This window comes from Odocoileus virginianus, unplaced genomic scaffold (genome assembly GCF_023699985.2).
Source record: "Odocoileus virginianus isolate 20LAN1187 ecotype Illinois unplaced genomic scaffold, Ovbor_1.2 Unplaced_Scaffold_6, whole genome shotgun sequence".
Taxonomy (NCBI): domain Eukaryota; kingdom Metazoa; phylum Chordata; class Mammalia; order Artiodactyla; family Cervidae; genus Odocoileus; species Odocoileus virginianus.
In genome coordinates this window covers 1,286,514-1,308,483 of record NW_027224268.1, presented here as the reverse complement: position 1 = coordinate 1,308,483, position 21,970 = coordinate 1,286,514, and the positions used below count along the sequence as shown (strand labels likewise).

At 42.3% G+C, this 21,970-nt stretch overlaps 1 protein-coding gene across 3 annotated transcripts in view; it reads right to left on the bottom strand.

The window, feature by feature from the left end:
* The window catches only part of ASB11 (ankyrin repeat and SOCS box containing 11), a 34,924-nt gene that overhangs the window by 1,611 nt on the left and 11,343 nt on the right, over positions 1-21,970 (bottom strand). For all 3 annotated transcript variants that reach the window (XM_020912127.2, XM_020912043.2, XM_020912208.2), the window contains 5 exons: positions 19,535-19,614; positions 14,144-14,251; positions 9,771-9,921; positions 6,481-6,615; positions 1,883-2,074 (listed from right to left, as the gene is read on the bottom strand). In XM_020912127.2, the coding sequence (XP_020767786.1) occupies positions 1,883-2,074; positions 6,481-6,615; positions 9,771-9,921; positions 14,144-14,251; positions 19,535-19,614 (666 nt within the window). The remainder of the gene's footprint in view (positions 1-1,882; positions 2,075-6,480; positions 6,616-9,770; positions 9,922-14,143; positions 14,252-19,534; positions 19,615-21,970) is intronic.

Below are 21,970 nucleotides of genomic sequence, written 5' to 3'. Positions count from 1 at the left end.
TCCTGAATCAGAATCTGCATTTTAAGGAGATTTCCAGGTGATCTGTAAGCACCATGAAGCTTAAGAAGCACTAAAACTACAGATGCAAGCCTCCCACTTGGAAGGTATAAGGTATACAAGACATGGGGGTGGTTTCACAAACTGGATCTGGTGAGTGAAATTAAACTCTTCCTCATTAGAAATTGTTTCAGAAGATTCAGGATTGTGGCATCCAAACTATAACAATGCACACTGGAAATATGGTTACCAAAGGGGAAGGAAGGGAGGGATAAATTAGGACTGTGGGGTTAATAGATACATACTAGTATATATAAAACGAGAGAAACAATAAGGACATACTGTATAGCACAGGGACCTATGCTCAATATTTTATAATAACCAACAAGGGAAAAGAATCTGAAAAAGAATATACATATACATGCATGCTATGTCACTTCAGTCACATCTGACTCTTTGCAACCCTATGGACGGTAGCCTGCCAGGTTCCTCTGTCCATGAGATTCTCCAGGCAAGAATACTGGAGTGGGTTGCCATGCCCTCCTCCAGGGGATCTTCCCGACCCAGGAATCGAACCCACATCTCTTACATCTCCTGCACTGGCAGGTGGGTTCTTTACCACTAGTACCACTTGGGAAGCCCATATATATCTATATCTATATATACATATCTATATTTATACATATATAAATCATATATATATATATATCAAATCATTTTGCTATACACCTGAAACTAACATGACATTGTAAATTAATAATATGTGTATGCACTCAGTCATGTCTGACTCTCTGCGACCCCATGGACTATAGCCCACCAGGCTCCTCTGTCCATGGAATTTTCCAGGCAAGAATACTGGAGCAGGTTGCCATTTCCTTCTCCAGGGAATCTTCCTGACCCAGGGATCGAACCCACATCTCTTGCATCTCCTGCATTGGCAAGTGGGTTCTTTACCAGCTGACTCACCAAGGAAGCCAAAAATCCATAGTACTCCAATAATAGTAATAAGAAGAGTGCAAGTTAGAATCTTAGCTCTTAGTTAGCATCCTAGTCCTACATTTTAGTAGCTGTGTGACCTTCTGAAAGCCCATCTCTTTGTGCTCCTCTTGTTTCTATTTGGAGCTGGGTTAAAGCACAAGTTACCATAAAGTTCTCATAGCTTTGAGGTTTTGAGAATTCAGTGAGATGCATCAATGTTTCTTTCAAACCTAGCTCAATGCCTGACATATGGAAAGCTGAATAATTACTATTACTTTAATGGTCTCCTGAGCACACACATGCTCAGGAGAGGCTCAGATAGTGTTCTCTTTTTATGGGGACACAGCATGGTTCTCCGTAGAATCTGGGATATCAAGCCTGGTAGAGGGCCTGCCTTCCCTCCTCCAGCGTCTAGAGATTCATTAGCCCATGGTGGATATGGGCATGGGGCAATGGGGAGCACAGATTCACTGACTCCCTGAGCTGGAGAATAGGCAAACAACTTCACCATTTAGTCCAGTTTCTGAAAGACACACTCTGTGTCCACTTGACCATATCTAACTCAAATTTTTCTCATTTCCCCTAAATTGCCTTCAAGTATTACAAAGCAGTCTGCTCAATCATGTGCTTATACCAGGATACATGGGGCAGTTCCACCTTTTTAAGGTGAAAACAAATTTCTCTCTTTTCTTGTTAATGCACAAACAAGGCCACATAACAGGTATATGAAAATGCCCCTTTGTTATAAGTGACAAAATCCCGTCTGGCAATGCTAGCACTCGCCTGCTCCCACGTGCCATTCCCAATTAGAAAGAGGAAAAGCAAATAGGTAAGACAGTCTACAGGGAGGCAGGAAGGAGAGAGAGTACATGTGCTTGTGGAAAAGGGGATGCCCACCCTTCCTTACCTTCCCGGAGCAGGAGCGCCTGCTCTATGCTGCTCTTTGGAGCTGCCAGATCAAGTGCGCTTTGGCCCTGGGCATTTTTGCACTTGAGGTTAGCCCCGTAGTCTATCAGCAGGTGGATGATTTCCACACTGCTCTGCTTGGCGGCAGCATGAAGAGGGGTGTCCAGCCATTGACCGTGGTTAACATTGGCTCCTTAAGAAAGCATATGACCACAATTTAACACTACACATTAGTGGAGAAACACAGTGAGCCTCAAGTATGCTAGCTGTCCACAAAGACATCTTAAACGCCATGACATATTTGACAAATCTGTGAAAATATGTGACTGAAGCCTAAACCCTCGGCAATGCCTACTAAGACAGTTTCCAAATATTTTGACGAGAAAAGTATTGAAAAATGGTACTTTTATCCTGGAGAAGGAAATGGCAACCCACTCCAGTATTCCTGCCTGGAGAATCCCATGGACAGAGGAGTCTGGAGGGCTACAGTCCATGGGGTCACACACCTCAGTTCAGTCGCTCAGTCGTGTCCGACTCTTTGCGACCTCATGAATCGCAGCACACCAGGCCTCCCTGTCCATCACAAACTCCCAGAGTTTACCCAAACTCATGTCCATCAAGTCAGTGATGCCATCCAACCATCTCATCCTCTGTCACCCCCTTCTCCTCCTGCCCCAATCCCTCCCAGCATCAGGGTCTTTTCCAATGAGTCAACTCTTCACATGAGGTGGCCAAAGTATTGGAGTTTCAGCTTCAGCATCAGTCCTTCCAATGAACACCCAGGACTGATCTGCTTTAGGATGGACTGGTTGGATCTCCTTGCAGTCCAAGGGGCTCTCAAGAGTCTTCTCCAACACCACAGTTCAGAAGCATCAATTCTTCAGCACTCAGCCTTCTTTATGGTTCAACTCTCACATCTGTACATGACTACTGGAAAAACCATAGCTTTGACTAGATGGACCTTTGTTGGCAAAGTAATGTCTCTGCTTTTTAATATGCTATCTAGGTTGGTCATAACTTTCCTTCCAAGGAGTGTCTTTTAATTTCATGGCTGCAGTCACCATCTGCAGTGATTTTGGAGCCCCAAAAAATAAAGTTTGACACTGTTTCCACTGTCTCCCCATCTATTTCCCATGAGGTGATGGGATCAAATGCCATGATCTTAGTTTTCTGAATGTTAAGCTTTAAGCCAACTTTTTCACTCTCCTCTTTCACTTTCATCAAGAGGCTTTTTAGTTCCTCTTCACTTTCTGCCATAAGGGTGGTGTCATCTGCATATCTGAGGTTATTGATATTTCTCCTGGCAATCTTGATTCCAGCTTGTGCTTCTTCCAGCCCAGCGTTTCTCATGATGTACTCTGCATATAAGTTAAAACAAGCACGGTGACAATATACAGCCTTGACGTACTCCTTTTCCTATTTGGAACCAGTCTGTTGTTCCATGTCCAGTTCTAACTGTTGCTTCCTGACATGCATACAGGTTTCTCAAGAGGCAGGTCAGGTGGTCTGGTATTCCCATCTCTTTCAGAATTGTCCACAGTTTATTGTGATCCACACAGTCAAAGGGTTTGGCATAGTCAATAAAGCAGAAATAGATGTTTTTCTGGAACTCTCTTGCTTTTTCGATGATCCAGCGGATGTTGGCAATTTGATCTCTGGTTCCTCTGCCTTTTCTAAAACCAGCTTGAACATCTGGAAGTTCATGGTTCACGTGTTGCTGAAGCCTGGTTTGGAGAACTTTGAGCATTACTTTACGAGCATGTGATGTGTGCAATTGTGCAGTAGTTTGAGCATTCTTTGGCATTGCCTTTCTTTGGGATTAGAATGAATCCAGTCGTGTGGCCACTGCTGAGTTTTCCAAACTTTCTGGCATATTGAGTACAGCACTTTCACAGCATCATCTTTCAGGATTTAAAATAGCTCAACTGGAATTCCATCACCTCCACTAGCTTTGTTCGTAGTGATGCTTCCTGAGGCCCACTTGACTTCACATTCCAGGATGTCTGGCTCTAGGTGAGTGATCACACCTTTGTGATTATCTGGGTCGTGAAGATCTTTTTTTGCACAGTTCTTCTGTGTATTCTTGCAACCTCTTCTTCTTATCTTCTGCTTCTGTTAGGTCCATACCATTTCTGTCCTTTATTGTGCCCATCTTTGCATGAAATGTTCCCTTGGTATCTCTAATTTTCTTGAAGAGATCTCTAGTCTTTCCCATTCTGTTGTTTTCCTCTATTTCTTTGCATTGATTGCTGAGGAAGGCTTTCTTATCTCTCCTTGCTATTCTTTGGAACTCTGCATTCATCTTTCCTTTTCGCAGAGTTGGACACAACTGAGCGACTGGCACACACACACAATATCTCATAATGAACAGATATTTGCATACCCTATGACCAGCACTTCATATCAGATATTGTATGTGTTTATTGGTCGCTCAGTGTGTCCTTCTCCAGGGGATCTTCCCGACCCAGGGATTGAACCTGCATCTCTTATGTCTCCTGCATTGGCAGGGGGGTTCTTTACCACTAGCGCCACCTGGGAAGCCTCAATAGTAGAATATATAAAGACACTGCACTATATAGATACACATTATGTATTACTCAGCAATGAAACTGAACAACTACAGCTACTTGTAATAACATAAACAAATATAGTTGAGCAAGAGATGGCCAGTGCAATATTAAACATATTATATGATGCCTGTTATACAAAATTTAAAATATGTAATCTAACTAAAAATTCTTATTATTAATTAGAACTTAGGTGGCAAAATTAAAGGGAAAAGGAAAGAAATCATTACCATAAAGGACAAGATGTTAGTAACTTTTTTGAAGGAGGTGGGGAAGGTATAGTTTTGCGGAGATGTCACAAGGGGGACTTGTCTTTGCAATGTTTTATATGTTTTCATGGGTTGGGTTGCAATGGCAGTTGTTTATTACTTTAAGTTACATATTTTCATATATGCATGCCTTGCTGTGTGTTATAGTTTGAGAAGTTGAAAAATAAAAGATGCATTTTTAGTAGTAAACTATTGGCAAAACTTCACATAAGATTAGCTAGTTCAGGTTGGCACAACTGTGTGAAAAATCATTTGTCATTAACTAATAAAGATGAAGATGTCAATTTAAAAAGATATTTTTAGTCATTTTAAATGCTTTACCTGCTTTCTTATAGGAATTGTGTGACATTCAAAATAAAATATTTGCAGCTCCTTTTAGTAGCTATTTTGTGTTTCGGCAAAGGACAAGCTAAGTTTACTTAGTACTTACACTGGGATTAATACTAAATAAGTATTTAGTATTGAAACTGGAATCAAAAAAAGTTTTATGAATTAATATAGGGACTGGCAAATGATAGGGGATTAAAAAAAAAAAGACAAAAACCTCAGAGAAAAAAATTCCTATTTAAAGGTTCTTACTATAATCTGCACCTTTATGGCAGTGGCTAAGTTTAGGGAACCTTTAACCAAATAAGTTTCAAGACCTTTTACTTTTCCTTGGACTCTCAGTTTCTGTATATGTCTTTGAGAATTTAAAAACGACTAAATAATTTAGCAGGGTTGATCTAAAGTATTCTATGGGAAGTGTCTGCTAAAAGATGCTTGCTCCTTGGAAGAAAAGCTATGACAAACCTAGACAGCATATTAAAAAGCAGAGACATTACTTTGCCAACAAAGGTCCATCTAGTCAAAGCTATGGTTTTTCCAGCAGTCATGTACAGATGTGAGAGTTGGACCATAAAGAAGGCTGAGTGCTGAAGAATTGATGCTTTTGAACTGTGGTGTTGGAGAAGACTCTTGAGAGCCCCTTGAACTGCAAGGAGATCCAACCAGTCCATCCTAAAGGAAATCAGTCCTGAATACTCATTGGAAGGACTGATGCTGAAGCTGAAGCTCCAATACTTTGGCCACCTGATGCAAAGAGTTGACTCACTGGAAAAGACCCTGATGCTGGGAAAGATGGAAGGCAGGAAGAGAAGGGGACAACAGAGGATGAGATGGTTGGATGGCATCACCAACTCAATGGACATGAGTTTGAGCAAGCTCTGGGAGTTGGTGATGGACAGGGAAGCCTGGCATGCTGCAGTCCATGGGGTTGCAAAGAGTCGGACATGACTGAGCAATTGAACTGAACTGAACTGATCCTCCTGGTAACCACACCTAGATTTCCCTCTGGGTAACCATCTTCTGTGATTCCCAGCTCCTGTTTCCAGTGAAGCTCAACCACTGCAGTGCAGACTGAAATCTAGGCCTAAGCCAATCTGGTCAGGGTATTCCCTTGGCCACCATGATTGGTTCAGAGATGGGCATGTGACTCAAAAAGAGCCAGTTAAATACAACTGGTTGTTTTCCCCTTGGATTTATGGGAAAGAGACTCTTGCTCTCCCTTGAGGCCACCAAGGAGAACCATAACAGGTAAATGGAGCCAACATCAAAGGAAGCACAACTGAGAGCTACAGATACTCATTTCTGAAGTTCCATTTCAAGCACTGAAACATCAAATGCTGTCAGAATTTTGTCCAGCCTGACAAGAACTTTGTCTCTGAAGCCATGGAAAAGCAAGATTATTCAGTTCTTCTCATGAAAAGACTACTGGAAGTTACCTAATTCTAGAAGCTTCTTCACACAGTCAAGTCTCTGGTAGGTGCAAGCCACATACAAGGGAGTTCCGAGGTGAGGCACTTCTTGGTCAATGTTAACGTTATTTGCCAGTAGAATCTCCATGCACTCTCTATTACCTGGTAGAACACAAGAAAACCTCACTCAAGTAAGGAAAATATTAACTATTCACAGAATTATAAGATTGGTTATCTGGAATGGGCTTTAGAAACAACCTAGATTTTCTTTTCAATAGCAAAAAAAACTTTAGGAGTGGGGGAAATCTTAGAAATTTCCAAAATAAAACCATTAAAAAAAAGAGCATGCCCATGCACCCCCCACTGAAATTCTTCCTCACAGCCTTTGAGGTACCTCCAACCAAACCAAGGGTTCCAAGGAATACAGATGAAATCACTCTCTATAATAAGTCCCTGGTTTACAGGCAGAGGCTACAAGACCCAGGGGGACAAATGACTCATGCCATTATTACTCTGAAAAGCCAGTGCTCAGATCCAAGGCCCAGCCCTGACCCATCCCTCTCCATTACAAATCTCTCCTTCTCTTCTTTGCCCATGCATGTAAGATTAGGTGGATGGCCATTCCATGTACCTCCTTATTTTGGTTAACCTGGAAGACTCCTATGAGAATTAATAAAAAGCTTCAAGTATAAAATCTATTCAAATGCACTTTAGTGTCTAAGTTTAGTGGCTAACAAGAACTATATAAGCAAGCAATATCCTTTGAGAGTTGGCCCCATTAATAGACAGACATGATTAATTTGAAGCATATGAATGATCTGTTTGGGAGCAATTGCTTCTGAGGTATTGATGGGAGTTTTACAAAGAGGTTGTTCTTTTTTGAAGGTTTAAATGTTTCCTTAAAAAAAAATCTTATTGTTGATTAGCTTAACCAACCTTTTCTTTATAGATGACATAAAAGTAAGCTTCATCAAGCCTGCTTGATTTATCACAAAGTCTGAATTAAGCATAATTATGCATTAAAACCTATAAATAAAGATTCAGCAAATTCAAATCTATTTGTTCAACTAAGTAATTTTATACCTGGATTATAGCATTAATCTGTCAAAGTACTGACTCAAACTGACCACCCCCTTCCACTTGTCCGTAGAGGTTTAAAGCTGTAGGAATTCAGAAATAATATCTAATCAGGACCTAAAACTGCCTGGTAAATACAGTGCATCTAATAAACATTTTAAAATAATTCCTGTCCCTTTTTTTTAACAGAAGAAACTGAATCTAGCTTGAGTTAAATTTAAGTATTCTCAGGAAGATTTTTAAAAATGATTATATAAAAGTCAAATGATTGGCACTAATATAGTATCTAGAATAAGAAATTTGCTATTTGCTCTTCTGTTCTGTGGACATTGGTCCCTAACATGTTTTTATGACAAAGAAAAAAATGTGAGGAGACAGATGAACTCATTGTTTATGATAGGCATATATATGTGTGTGTGTATATATATATGTCACACACATAGATACCAAACACTCCATATATAACCATCTAAACACTGCAGAACTACTTATTTCAAACCACTCCCAGTATTCATCCATTTTAAAACTTTTGGATGGAAATGCAAATAACAGATTAAATTTTACTTCGAATCAAAATTTAAGACATTTTAAACACTTTTATTTCATTTCCAAAGTAGACTATTTCCCTACAATTTAAAGGACTTACTTTAAGTTTGGGAAATAATCAGCATCAATTATTAATTAAGAAATGTTTATCAAATATGTACAGGACATCAATACCATAGAGATTTTGCATTGAGATTTAGGGATTTTGTACCATTTATAGTGTGTGTGTGTACGCGCTCAGTCATGTCTGACTCTGCAATCCCATAAACTGTAGCCCACCAGGCTCCTCTGTCCATGGGATTTTCCAGGCAAGAATACTGGAGTGGGTTGCCACTTCCTTCTCCAGGGGATCTTCCTGACCCAGGGATCAAACCCAGTCTCTGGCATTGCAAGAGGATTCTTTACCACTGTGCCACCTGGGAAGCCCTATCATTGATAGTAATCCTCTGCAAAATAATAATAATAATAATAATAATAATAATAATTTTACCAAGTGACAGGTTTAACAACCTAGGAAAAATCTTTCACTATTGCCTTTTGAAACACTTTAATCCTCATTATACCAGCAAAAATCACTGTTCTACAGTGTTCTAACTTCTCCATTGTATTTCTTTTTTTTTTAATTAAAACTTTTAAAAAACTTTGGCTATACTACACAGCTTGCAGGATCTCAGTTCCCTGACCAGGGACCAAACCCAGGCCCCAGCAGTGGAAGAGCTGATGCCACCTAAGCACTATGCCACCAGTGAACTCCCTCTGCTGTATTTCTGATCTCAATATAAGAGAACATCTCCACTGCTGGTTAACAGAAATGTTCTTCTTTGGGTGTTACCTCTGTCAGATGGTGTTGGCCTTTTGATGGCTCTTCTTGTTCACGTCTAGTCTATGCACATAGTTATCTATTTGGCTGCATCAGGTCTTAGTTGTGGCATGCAGAATCTTTAGTTGCAGCATATGGGATCTAGTTCCCTGACCAGGGATCGAACTCAGGCCATCGGCACTGGGAGCTCAGAGTCTCAGTCACTAAACCACCAGGGAAGTCTCTGCACATCATTTTCTAATTCCTTAATTTTACTCTTTCCACCATTTCTATGAGAATATAGAAATCTAGAGTCCATTCAAGGTTTCCAATGGCATGCTTTTTAAAGCTGGAGCCTTTTTTTCAAGAACTAATGACCGTGAGAGCCATTAGCTCATCTAGAATATATTGCTTGTTGTGGACAGTCACCTTTAATCTTCCATTAGAGAAACGATTAGTCTGGGCTTTCAGACACTTTCACAATCAATTTTATGGTCGTGGTTGATGTTTTATGGACTTTGGGGCATGAGCTGTTCTTTTCTAGTGAGGACAGAGACAGAAACACAGCACAACTCATGAAGTTACCCCTGTATGCTTAACTCCACCAGCTCCCACCCAAACACCAGCAAAGAGCCTCAAGTAAGGCCGACTGAGAGACTGAGCCCAGGAAATGGGACGTCTGAGGCAGACAGCCATTCCCAGTTCTAAGAAAAGCTATGTCACTCCCCGGTGTTATTTCCTATTGAAGTTACTGCTGTAGGATTAACTAAGCACACCTAGTCTACTGGTGAAGAAGGACTGGGAGATCCTTGCAGGGTGAACACTCTACCCTTGATTCATGCAGACAGAAGGGAGCCCCCTGAATGCTCTGTGTGTGGTGTGATGCCTCATTTACCTCTCTTCACGGCTTCGTGGATGGGTGAGGCCAGATGCACCTCGAGCTGGGCCTTGGCGCCAAACTCCAGCAGCACGTTGACACACGCAGCACTGCCACTGCAGCAAGCATTGAAGAGGGGCGTGGCTCCATGAACTGTCACCCCATTGACCTAACGAGCGGCAAGGAGAGAACCAGACAGTCTGCTATTTCTTTCTCACCATCTCCCAGTGTGCATTCCTATGTATCTGCATGGGGAAACGTGCCATGCTGGTCAATGAGCGAGACAACTCTATGTCCTTACAGTACTGTGTTTTTTAGGTACCAGTAGTCTATCAACTGTCACCTATAAATAGCATCACAAGTGGGGCAAACAGGGACAGTTTTTTAAATGTATTCAGAGGTACTTAAGAGCTTCTTAGGAGCCTCCTGGCTATTGAGGAGTGGTCCTATACTGTGGCGTAGAACACGGTCTCTGGAACAACTATGGCTTGTATTCAGATCCCAGCTCTCTTTATGTGCTCAGATATCTTGCTTGGGATAGTAACCTCCAGTGCCTGGGTTTCCTTACTTGTAAAATGAGGACCATAAAATAATTGACCTCATGAGGTTACTGGGTGGATCAGCTCAGTTCCTATATGGGAAACACCTAGAACATTGCCTGGTGCCCAAGAACATTGCCTGGTGCCCAGTAAGCATTCAATAAACATTTACAACAACAATTATCTCCACTTTCCATTCATATGGAGCCGACTCCCCCTCCAAATCATGAACAAACATGTCAGGAACAAAAAGTACAACAGAAATCATCTAGCGTAAGGTCCCAGAATCTGTGCTTACAAAAAAACCTCCTCAGTGATTCCCCCATAGTTCTTTCTTGCCACAGATTTCCTTTCTGGTCTATTACAATCCACACAAATTGCATATGCCAAAACGACTCCTGAAGAGATTGTGACCAGGCGAAATACACAAAGAAAACAGCCACCAACATGGGTGTCTTTACATAGATGTAAAGAACAGTCTTTTGGACTCTGTGGGAGAAGGCGAGGGTGGGATGATTTGAGAGAATAGCATTGAAACATGTATATTATCATATGTGAAACAGATCGCCAGTCCAGGTTTGATGCATGAGACAGGGTGCTCAGGGCTGGTGCACTGGGATGACCCTGAGGGATGGGATGGGGAGGGAGGTGGGAGGGGGGTTCAGGATGGGGAACACATGTACACTCATGGCTGATTCACATCAGTTCAGTTCAGTCACTCAGTCGTGTCCGACTCTGCGACCCCATGAATCGCAGCATGCCAGGCCTCCCTGTCCATCACCAACTCCCGGAGTTTACTCAAACTCATGTCCATCAAGTTGGTGATGCCATCCAGCCATCTCATCCTCTGTCATCCCCTTCTCCTCCTGCCCCAATCCCTCCCAGCATCAGGGTCTTTTCCAATGAGTCAACTCTTCACATGAGGTGGCCAAAGTATTGGAGTTTCAGCTTCAGCATCAGTCCTTCCAATGAACACCCAGGACTGATCTCCTTTAGGATGGACTGGTTGGATCTCCTTGCAGTTCAAGGGACTCTCAAGAGTCTTCTCCAACACCACAGTTCAAAAGCATCAATTTTTCGGCACTCAGCTTTCTTTACAGTCCAACTCTCACATCCATACATGACCACTGGAAAAACCATAGCCTTGACCAGACGGACCTTTGTTGGCAAAGTAGTATCTCTGCTTTTTAATATGCTATCTAGGTTGGTCATAACTTTCCTTCCAAGGAGTAAGTGTCTTTTAATTTCATGGCTGCAGTCACCATCTGCAGTGATTTTGGAGCCCCAAAAAATAAAGTCTGACACTGTTTCCACTGTCTCCCCATCTATTTCTCATGAGGTGATGGGACCAGATGCCATGATCTTAGTTTTCTGAATGTTAAGCTTTAAGCCAACTTTTTCACTCTCCTCTTTCACTTTCATCAAGAGGCTTTTTAGTTCCTCTTCACTTTCTGCCATAAGGATGGTATCATCTGCATATCTGAGGTTATTGATATTTCTCCCGGCAATCTTGATTCCAGCTTGTGCTTCTTCCAGCCCAGAGTTTCTCATGATGTACTCTGCATATAAGTTAAATAAGCAGGGTGACAATATACAGCCTTGATGCACTCCTTTTCCTATTTGGAACCAGTCTGTTGTTCCATGTCCAGTTCTAACTGTTGCTTCCTGACCTGCATACAGGTTTCTCAAGAGGCAGGTCAGGTGGTCTGGTATTCCCATCTCTTTCAGAATTTTCCACAGTTTATTGTGATCCACACAGTCAAAGGCTTTGGTGTAGTCAATAAAGCAAAAATAGATGTTTTTCTGGAACTCTCTTGCTTTTTCGATGATCCAGCGGATGTTGGCAATTTGATCTCTGGTTCCTCTGCCTTTTTTAAAACCAGCTTGAACATCTGAAAGTTCACGGTTCATGTACTGCTGAAGCCTGACTTGGAGAATTTTGAGCATTATGGCAAAAACCACTACAATATTGTAAAGCAATTAGCCTCCAATTAAAATAAACTAATTAAAAAAAAAACATGATGTCTTTAACCAATCTCAGTGCCTTCCAGGGATCTGAGAGGCCTGTGAGAACAAGCACAGCTGGGAGGTATCTTTGAGTATTAGCAACAGATTGGAAAGAACATTCTGGAATCAAGGCATTCAGTGCAGAGACTCTGATAAGACTGAAATATAGGACAATGAGGGTTGAATGTCAAACCATTTTGCCTCAACAACTAAGGATATATGCTTGTGATCAATGGGATCCTCAATTATCTTGTTTCAGAAACAAGATATTTCCCCACAGTGCCAGGATAGCCCCCTCTGAATTGGAAAGTTAAATAAAATACTAAGATGGCAGAGACAGACAAGGACAGGGACAAGTGTAGGTAAATTCATAACACCCTAGGGATTCCTGGGATGTTGTGATTAATCAGATGGAGAGATGGAAGAATGAAGATGACTTCAGGTTTGGGGCTGCAAATCCAAGAGGAGGAGCTGGTCCTAGAGGGAAGATCACGATAAGCACAGTTTCAGATGCACCAAGTTCGAGGTACCCGTGGAACTGACAATTTTGAGGAATTTTCTATTGATAAATCAAGTTTCTCTTATTCCTCTCTTATTCTGATCTGAATGTTAAATAAGATAATATTTACTGACTGCTCCCTCATGAGACTGCCAAAGACAAGAGACCATGTTGTTCTCCTTTCTTTGTCCCCCACAGAACCTCCAAGAGGCTCCTCAATTTCCCACCTGTGACTCCAGTCACCTAGCTTGACAGGAAATGGCCCCCACCCAACCTTGCCCTCAAAGAAGCACAACCTAATGAACATGCACAACCACTGTGGCATCAGGAAAATCACTTTGCCTAAGGACGACTGTTACATTCAGTTCTACAAGTAGAAACCCAACTTCCATATAAAACGCAAAGACATATCTTCATTAAGCACTTAAAAACATTACAGTTCACAAAGAAAAGAATACAAGGGCTGAGTTTAAAAGTGGAATTAACATCAAAACAATATCTGGTGCGAATGCAACACTGTAAATCATATCCTCTAATAAAAATTTTAAAAAATCAGTATCCGGTAACTAAATAAAGGTCACTGAGATTTTCACAAGTATTAAATTCATAATTCTATTCTGATATCTGTACTACATACAGCCCCTCAGTCACTCCTTGAAAAGGAGAGAATTTTAAAGTTCACTTCGTACTGTTTTTCCATGGTACTAGTTTATTACAAGCTCATTTAGTCTAATTTTGCTCAATAAAAATCGTTGTGGGTGTACAATGCTGAATTAAAAGTGGCTTTTGTTCTTTTAAAATGTGTTCTTTTAAAGATTTTTAAAATAAATTTTACAAGATCAGTTTTCAAATGACTTTTACTCAGGCTGTTTTTTTTTGTTTGTTTGTTTTTGCCCAAGTTAATATGAGTTTTGAATGAGTTCTGTGAATTACCTCATCTGAACATTTGCACAGGGACATAGAGGCCGTAGCTCAGTCGGTAAGGAATCTGCCTGCAATGCAGGAGACCCAGGTCAATTCCTGGGTCAGAAAGATCCCCTGGAGAAGGAAATGGCAACCTACTCCAGTATTCTCGCCTGGAGAATCCCATGGACAGAGGAGCCTGACAGGCTACAGTCTGTGGGGTCGCAAGAGTTGGACACAACTTAGAAACTAAACTACTACTACTAAAGAGGCTGAAGAAAGGAATATACCAGCAGCATTTTCCTGACCATCCAAGAACATGAGCCCAGATGGGCCAGGCCTGCACACCCCACCACAGATAAGCACATTCTGGAAGGTGACGGGTCTTTAGGGATTAGGAGCTGTCCCAGGGCACCAAACCTGCAGGCAGGGATGCTACTCACGTGGGCACCGTTCTCCAGTAAGGCCTTAGCGCAGGCCACATGTCCTCCAAGGCACGCCTCATGGAGAGAAGAGACCCGGTTAATTGTTACCAGGTTCACATTGACACCCTACAATTTGGAGAGAAGTGGGTTAAAGGCTGTGTAAGCAGTAAGAGTGAAAACAAGGTTGTGGGTCTTTTGGTGAAGTGTTCACAGATTGCAGATACCATCTAGAGAGGAGTAGAGGCCATGACCAGGGAAACTGAAACATGGCTAGGAGCCTCTGATTCACTGATTCAGCAAAAGTTCATTCAGCACTCTGGACCGGGCGATGTGCCAGCATTTGGAGCTTCAAAGCTTGTAACATGGATCTCTCTCCTCTAAGAGCTTAGTGGGGAGACAGAAATGGTGGTGGAGTGGGGTGAAGTGGGGAAACCCAGCCAGAACACTGCTATTCACATATTGGCTGCAGACCTTCCACAGCTAAACAGACTTGACAGGCACCTTGTTCCCTGTAAGACATGCACCCTGTTTGGTAATCAAGGACTTTCTGGTTCCCTTCTTCTTCCCCTCATCTCATACTTCTTCCTTCTCGTACTTCTTCCTTCGTCTTCCTTGTCTACCCACTTCCCCTTTCTTCCTCTGCCTCTGTCACGTGTGGACTCTTTCTGATCCAGGTGGCAGAGTCCCAGGGTGGGGGGTACAACTGGATTTGGCACAGAAGGATGCTGCTCAGGCTCAAGAGTAGTCAGTAAAGCAGACAGTGCTCCCAGGATTCCCGTGCCGTAGTAGCAGTGATGCTGACCATCACACCTCCACTGACACTCATCTCCTTCCTTAGATCCCCACACCTACGCCCAGTCCTAGCACATCTGCCCTCCCCATCCTGCTGTGCTCCACTTTCCTCCCCTTGGAGTCCATGTGAGATGCTAGGCTCAACCAAGCTGCCAGCCAGTGCTGACTTCATGCCCTGATTCTATTTTTATTTTTTTTGGCCGGGGGGGGACGGGGGGCGGGCTGCACTGTGGCATGTGGGAATTTAGTTCCCCAACCAGGGGCTGAACCTGCGCCCCATGCTCCCTGTATTGGAAGTACGGAGTCAGCCACTGGACTGCCAGGGAAATCCCCATGTCTTGATTCTAACAACTTAGCCCTTATTGCTTCCCTATGATCACCACTGTTAGTCTGCAAAAGCATTTAGGTTCTGCCAGGACCCAGTCAAGTTGTGCTTTTGATTTCCTGCCTCGTAACCGACCTACTGAAACCCTCCAAAACCCCAGGTTCATGATCCTGAACCCCAAAGCCCAATCTGTTCCCACCCCTCTTATCAGACCTCCATGGTGCTGGCTGCATCCCTCCAGCGGCCAGCAGCTGGGACTGCCCACTGTGCCTCCCTGATCTGTCTATGTTTATGTCCGGAATGTGATGTCATTACTCTAGAGATGTGCTGTATATTTACAATTGGATATCTAACACAAGGAGGTTTCTTTTCCTTTTCCCATATATATTTTCATTTTAAGAAAATAAAAATTACAGCATGTTAACAAGTAGTCCACAAGAAATTTCCTGGCAGACCAGTGGTTAGGACTCCGTGCTTTCACTGCCGAGCGCCCCCTCCAACCTTGCTCCCAGTTCAATCCCTAGTCAGGCAACCAGAATTCCGCAAGCCCTGGAGCTTGGGCAAAAAATGTCCACAAGGTGGCGGCAGTGTGCTAGGAAAAAAACGTTGTTCCTGTGCAAACTCAGAATCCCTGGACTTGTCCAAATACAACGCTGGAGAAGACTCTTGAGAGTCCCTTAGACAGCAAGATCAAACCAGTCAATCCTAAAGGAAATCAGTCCTGAATATTCATTGGAAGGACTGATGCTGAAGCTCCAATACTTTGGCCACCTGATGTGAAGAGCTGACTCATTAGAAAAGACTCTGATGCTGGGAGAGGTTGAGGGCAGGAGAAGGGGACGACACAGGATGAGATGGTTGGATGGCATCACTGACTCGATGGACATGAGTTTGAGCAAGCTCCAGGAGTTGGTGATGGACAGGGAAGCCAGGTGTGCTGCAGTCCATGGGGTTGCAAAGAGTCGGACATGACTGAGCAACTGAACAACAACAAGAAATAGTGGACGGGCCTGGAAGATGAGCTACAGTGAATCACATGAGAAAACAGAGGAGCAGAGTTCAAATTACTGATAAGATTTGAGGTTCCCAAGCTGTCAGTGACAGCCGGTGTGATCATCATAAGCTCCCGATCCTTGGTTTAATGTTTTGCTCATAGAACATCAAACTATCTGTATGTAAAACAGAGTAGAAAAGAGAATAATCCAATGTTTACCAGTGTGTAAGGGTAAATAAATGGGGGTGTGCTATGAAAAAGCTGAAAAATTCATGAAAAATGCTCTTTACATTTTTAAGGATACTATAGTAACCAACATGCTTTTGAAGTACAGTTAAAAATAAAGTGCTAAAAGCAATGTGATAGCCTGGACTGGATCCTGGAAAAGAAAAGGGAGCTTAGTGGGAAGACTGGTGTCATCCCAGTAGTCTGTAGTTCAGTTAGTGGTGTTCTCCTAATGTTCATTTCTTATTTTTGACTAGTTACCAGGGTTACGTACAATATGAACAGGAGGGAAAGTTGGGTGAAGGGTATGCTGGAACTCTGTGTACTATCTTTGCAACTCTTCTTTAAAAGTGTCCTAAAAGAAAAAGTATATTGACTAATTGGAGTAGGAAATGGCAACCCACTCCAGTAGTATTCTTGCCTGGAGAATTCCAGGGACAGAGGATGGTTACAGTCCATAGGGTCATGGGGTCGCAGAGTCGGATCAGTCTGAGTGACTGAGCACACATGCACAAAAAACTAATAAAAATATTCAGGTGGGGAGACTGGAGGAAGGAAGTGAATGCAAGACTTTTCACTGTGTATGTTTTTCTGTCATTTTAATTTTCCTTTTCTTTTTTCGTCTGTGTGGCATGCATGACTCCAGCCCCCAACCAGGGATCGAACCCATGCCCCTTGCACTGGAAGTGCAAAGTCTCAACCACCGGACCACCAGGGAGGTTCCTATCATTTTAATTTTTAAGCTATGTAAACATGTCACATATTAAAAATACTCCAACCAAGTAACATTTTAAGTGCTTAATGACTGAGGAGGAGGAGAGAAATAGATGACATAGATTAAGAGGTACCAACCTTCTGTTACAAAACAAATGAGTCATGGGGATCAAACGTACAGTATGGGAAATATAGTCAATAATTCTGTGATATCTTTAGTGACAGAGGGTAACTAGACCTCTCATGGTAATTATTTTGAAATACAGAATATTTTGAACATACATTTGAAAATACATTTGAAATATTTTGAAATACAGAAAGAGCAAATGACTATGTGGTGTAAGAGGAACTAACATAGTGTTGTAGGTCAATTATACTTCAAAAGCAAATGAACTCACAGAAAAAGAGATCAGATTTGTGGTTACCAGAGGAGAGGGTGGGGGTGAGATCTGGATTGAGGGAGTCAAAAGGTACAAACTTCCAGGTATAAGTACTAGGGATATAATGTACAACATGATGAATAGAATGAACATTGCTGTGTGTTATATGTGAAAGTTGAGAGTAAATACTGAAAATTCTCATCACAAGGGAAAAAATTTTTTTCAGCGTGGGATCTATGTGAGACATCAGATGCTCACTAAACTTATTGTGGTAATCATTTCATGATGTATGTAAGTCAAATCATTATGCTGTACACCTTAAACTTATTACAGTGCTGGATGTCAATTATATCTCAATAAAACTGGAAGGAAAAAATCGAACCAAATAAATTATAAGTACTTAATAAAATCAAGTGCAAAGTCCATTCAACTGGCAGTACTGTTTTCCTTTTGCCTCTACTTTCTTAAGAAGTAACACAGCTCAAGGGAGAAAGGAAAAAAAGGCACATACACACAGAGAAAAAGAACAGTGTGTCCAGCTGTTTCAATTCAAAATAAGGAAGCCAGCTTTGGTGGTACTTAGGATGTGGGGATGGAGAAGGCAATGGCACCCCACTCCAGCACTCTTGCCTGGAAAACCCCAGGGACGGAGGAGTCTGGTAGGCTGCAATCCATGGGGTCGCTACGGGTCGGACTCGACTGAGCGACTTCACTTTCACTTTTCACTTTCATGCACTGGAGAAGGAAATGGCAACCCACTCCAGTGTTCTTGCCTGGAGAATCCCAGGGATGGGGGAGCCTGGTGGGCTGCTGTCTATGGGGTCACACAGAGTCGGACACGACTGAAGCGACTTAGCAGCAGCAGCAGCAAGATGTGGGGAAAAAGCTCTAATGACTTACTTCATCTGTACACACATAGACTCTTGAAACAAAGTAATGGACTGTGGATGCTTTCATCCATCTCACAGATACTTACTATTCACACTGCTAGGGATACAGTCATAAATAAAGTAGCCTTAGTAACTATGATTTGAATAAATCTTTCCTAAGGCGTAAGATCTACCCACTTGTTGACCTATTTCATGTTTGCTCTTGAAATAGTAGATCATCGGGGTAGTGAGCCTCTAAGATGGCTCCCAGTGATCAAGATGGCTCCTGCCTCCTGGTATTAGCTCACTTGTATACTCTGCTCCTCTTGGGTGTGGGCAGGATTTACTGACACCCAGTTAATGAAGAGAATGTGGCAGAAGCAATCAGATGTCACTTTGGAGATAGGCTATAGGCTATGTACTGAGGCTCTCATGATGTCTATGGAAGAAGCCAGCTACCATTTCATGACACAGTCCCAAGGTGAGGCCCATGCGTCAATGCATTGAAAGTGGCCAACAACCTCATAAGTGAGGTTAGAACCAGATCCTTCCCCTGATCAAGCTGTGAGATGACTGCAGCCCTGGCTGACACTCTGCAGCCTGAACCGCCATGGTTCTGGCTCTGAGAGACTTGGAGTCAAAAGACTTGGAGCCAGATCCACCCAGCCTAAGCTGCTTCTTGGTCTACAGACAGCATGAGAGTCTAAGCATTTGTCCTTTTCAGCCACTATGTTTCAAGATACTTTGTTGCAGAGCAATAGCTGATAAATGCAACTTCAAGGCTGCTATTATTAAGGCACAATGGGAGAGAATAAGGTGAGTCAGTGCAACAAAAGTTTGAGCTGCATCCTCCAACAGCATCAGGGGGAAACGTTCTATGATGCAAAGAAAGACCCAGAAGGGGAAGGATGGAAATGAGCAGAAAATCAGCCAGTTCCCCAAGAAAGGAGAGGCAGGAGGAACAGTGAGTTGGGAGAGGACACATACATCTAGAACGGTCATGCTGGGACCCAGATGGGGCCAGCAAGATCCCTGCTACTTTTAAAGCTGATTAAGAATAATGCCTGATTATAGCACAAGCACAAAGGATCGAGTCTCTCATTTACTTACTTGTGCAATTAAAGTTTTCAGGGCCAGTAGGCGCCCCTGAGCTGCCGCTTCATGAAGTGGAGACCGATCAGCCCAGCAATCTGAAATACACATCAAGCTCAGAGTCAAGATCAGGAGAACTCTTCCTCCTACTGTGAGGAGAGGAGGTCTGAGGGAAGATGTGGGGAGCTGGCACCTGCATCAGGTGTTCCGGTCAGCCGCTCTCAGGTGACACAGGGGTGTGGTGCTGTGCGTGGACAGGGAGCACAGTCCATCTCTCTGGCTTTGGGGGCAGTTTTCATAAGGAATACATTTCATTCAAATAAATACTGCTCAGTGATTGAATCTAGTAACTCCGAATAGGCAAAGTGAAGGGCAAAGGTGGTTCGTGAACTTTCCCACTTTCCTTCTGCCCCTGCCTCCCGCCCCGCCTTCACCTCAACCCTAAGACTCAATATCTTAAATGCCAGAAAGGAGAATCTTAAGGGATCAGGGAAAATGGTTTTGTTTGAAATCCCCTAGATAATTCTTTCCTTTTGGTAATGAAGCCAATCTGTTATCATTATGCAAAATGTTGTTCAGATGACATAATTCTCCAAAAGTTTATGCTGGGCAGTTTGAATGTGATGGATAAGCACGGGGCCAGTGGAGCCCCACTGCCTAGATTCAAGTCCTGCCTCAACCACTATCTCTGGCAAAATGCACAAGTTACAAAAATCATTTGAGCTTCAATTTCCTGATCTGTAAATTGGGGGAACAGTAATCTAGTATTTAGCAGGTTTTTTTTGGTCTCTAAGCAGGCTGATAAAGTACATCCATGATGTTAGGCGCTCAAGAAAATGATTAATAAGTACACATAGTAGGGTAGGGCTCTAAGAAACAACCTCAGAACTGCCTTACAAATATATTTTCTTGTAATTGCTTGTCAAGAAACAAGACTAACCTGCTTAAATGTGCATTTGAGAAGCAACCTTGTATGAAACATGCCAAAGGTAATCATCTTTTTTGGAAGAAAACCTATACCAGTTTGCAAAATTTGGCCTTTCTTCAAAAAATAGCTGTGTTCTTGGTACACTGTCAATCATGTCATACAGTTTGCATTTAACACAGAGGGTCTATCTTATCACCCTTTTCCAGGTGATCCTGATGGTGCTAAGAACTCAGCCTTTCCCATATCTGCAACCTTGACAAAGAAAAAAATCCCACCAGATTTTTATTTTCTCTAACCCTTTGGGTTATGAAAAGGGAAAAAGCTAGAATGGGCTCTATAGGGTTGTACTGAAATTGGAGCAATTAGAGCAACTGGTATGAAAATGTGATTTTCAATATATGAAAAGATAGTGCTTACAGAAATATCTATGGGCTGAATGTGGGATCTGGTGACCCATCTGATTCTCTATTTCTCTACAGATATATCAATATATCTATACCTATAGATAGATATACAGACGTATCTCGACAGACAGATAGATTAGCACTGTCTGTGTTGTGAGGAAACCTAACCAGGACTCCTTGGAGAAATGGCTGATTTCAAAGCTAAGCCAGGAAAGATATAAGATGGGCTACAAATATCTTGTCAGAAAGTGTTCAATGAATGATTGGGAATGTCAAAAAGTACAGAAGGTGCCTTGAAGGGGATTCCACTGGCCAAATACAGGACGATTTGAGCATGAAAATAAATCATGATTATACCCAAGCAAAAATGGGAATCTCTAAGGCCTCACTGATATAAATATAATAGGGAGAAGAGGAAGCTCTTCCTCATAGTAGAACACCAACTTAAGACACGTAGGAGAAATCATAAAATCGACCTCAAATGTTCTCCCCACAGAATAATTAAATAGTTATCAAGGGAACAAGGGTAGGTGTACAGTTGAACAAAATTGTAGGCACCACCTTGCCTGGGGGGATCAAAGTTAACCTGAGAAGTGATGGAACCAGTTGGCACAGTATACCATCTGAGGGAATGCGACAAGCCATGTCACGTACCACAGGAGGGAACACAGTGAAAAGAACACAGCGTCGCTTGGAACATTCCTGCTCAAAATGCATAGCCTGTTATCTAATTATGAGGACACCAAGAACCAACTCAAAATGAGTGACAGTCTCAAAAATAATTGGCCTGTAACCAGACTGAAGGAGGCTGATGGAACACAACATCTAAAGACAATATGGGTGCCTGGATTGGATCCTTTTGCTAGAATGGGCTCTACAGGGTTGTATTGAAACTGGCACAATTAGAGCAACTGGTATGAAAATGTGATTTTCAATATATGAAAAGATAGTGCTTACAGAACTATCTATGGGCTGAATGTGGGATCTGGTGACCCATCTGGTTCTCTATTTCTCTACAGATATATATCTATATAAAGGATTATTAACGGGACAGTTGGGTAAATGTGAATGTAGGCTGAGCAAAGAGAAATGGGAATTATTTGTACCACTTTAGTTCCAAAA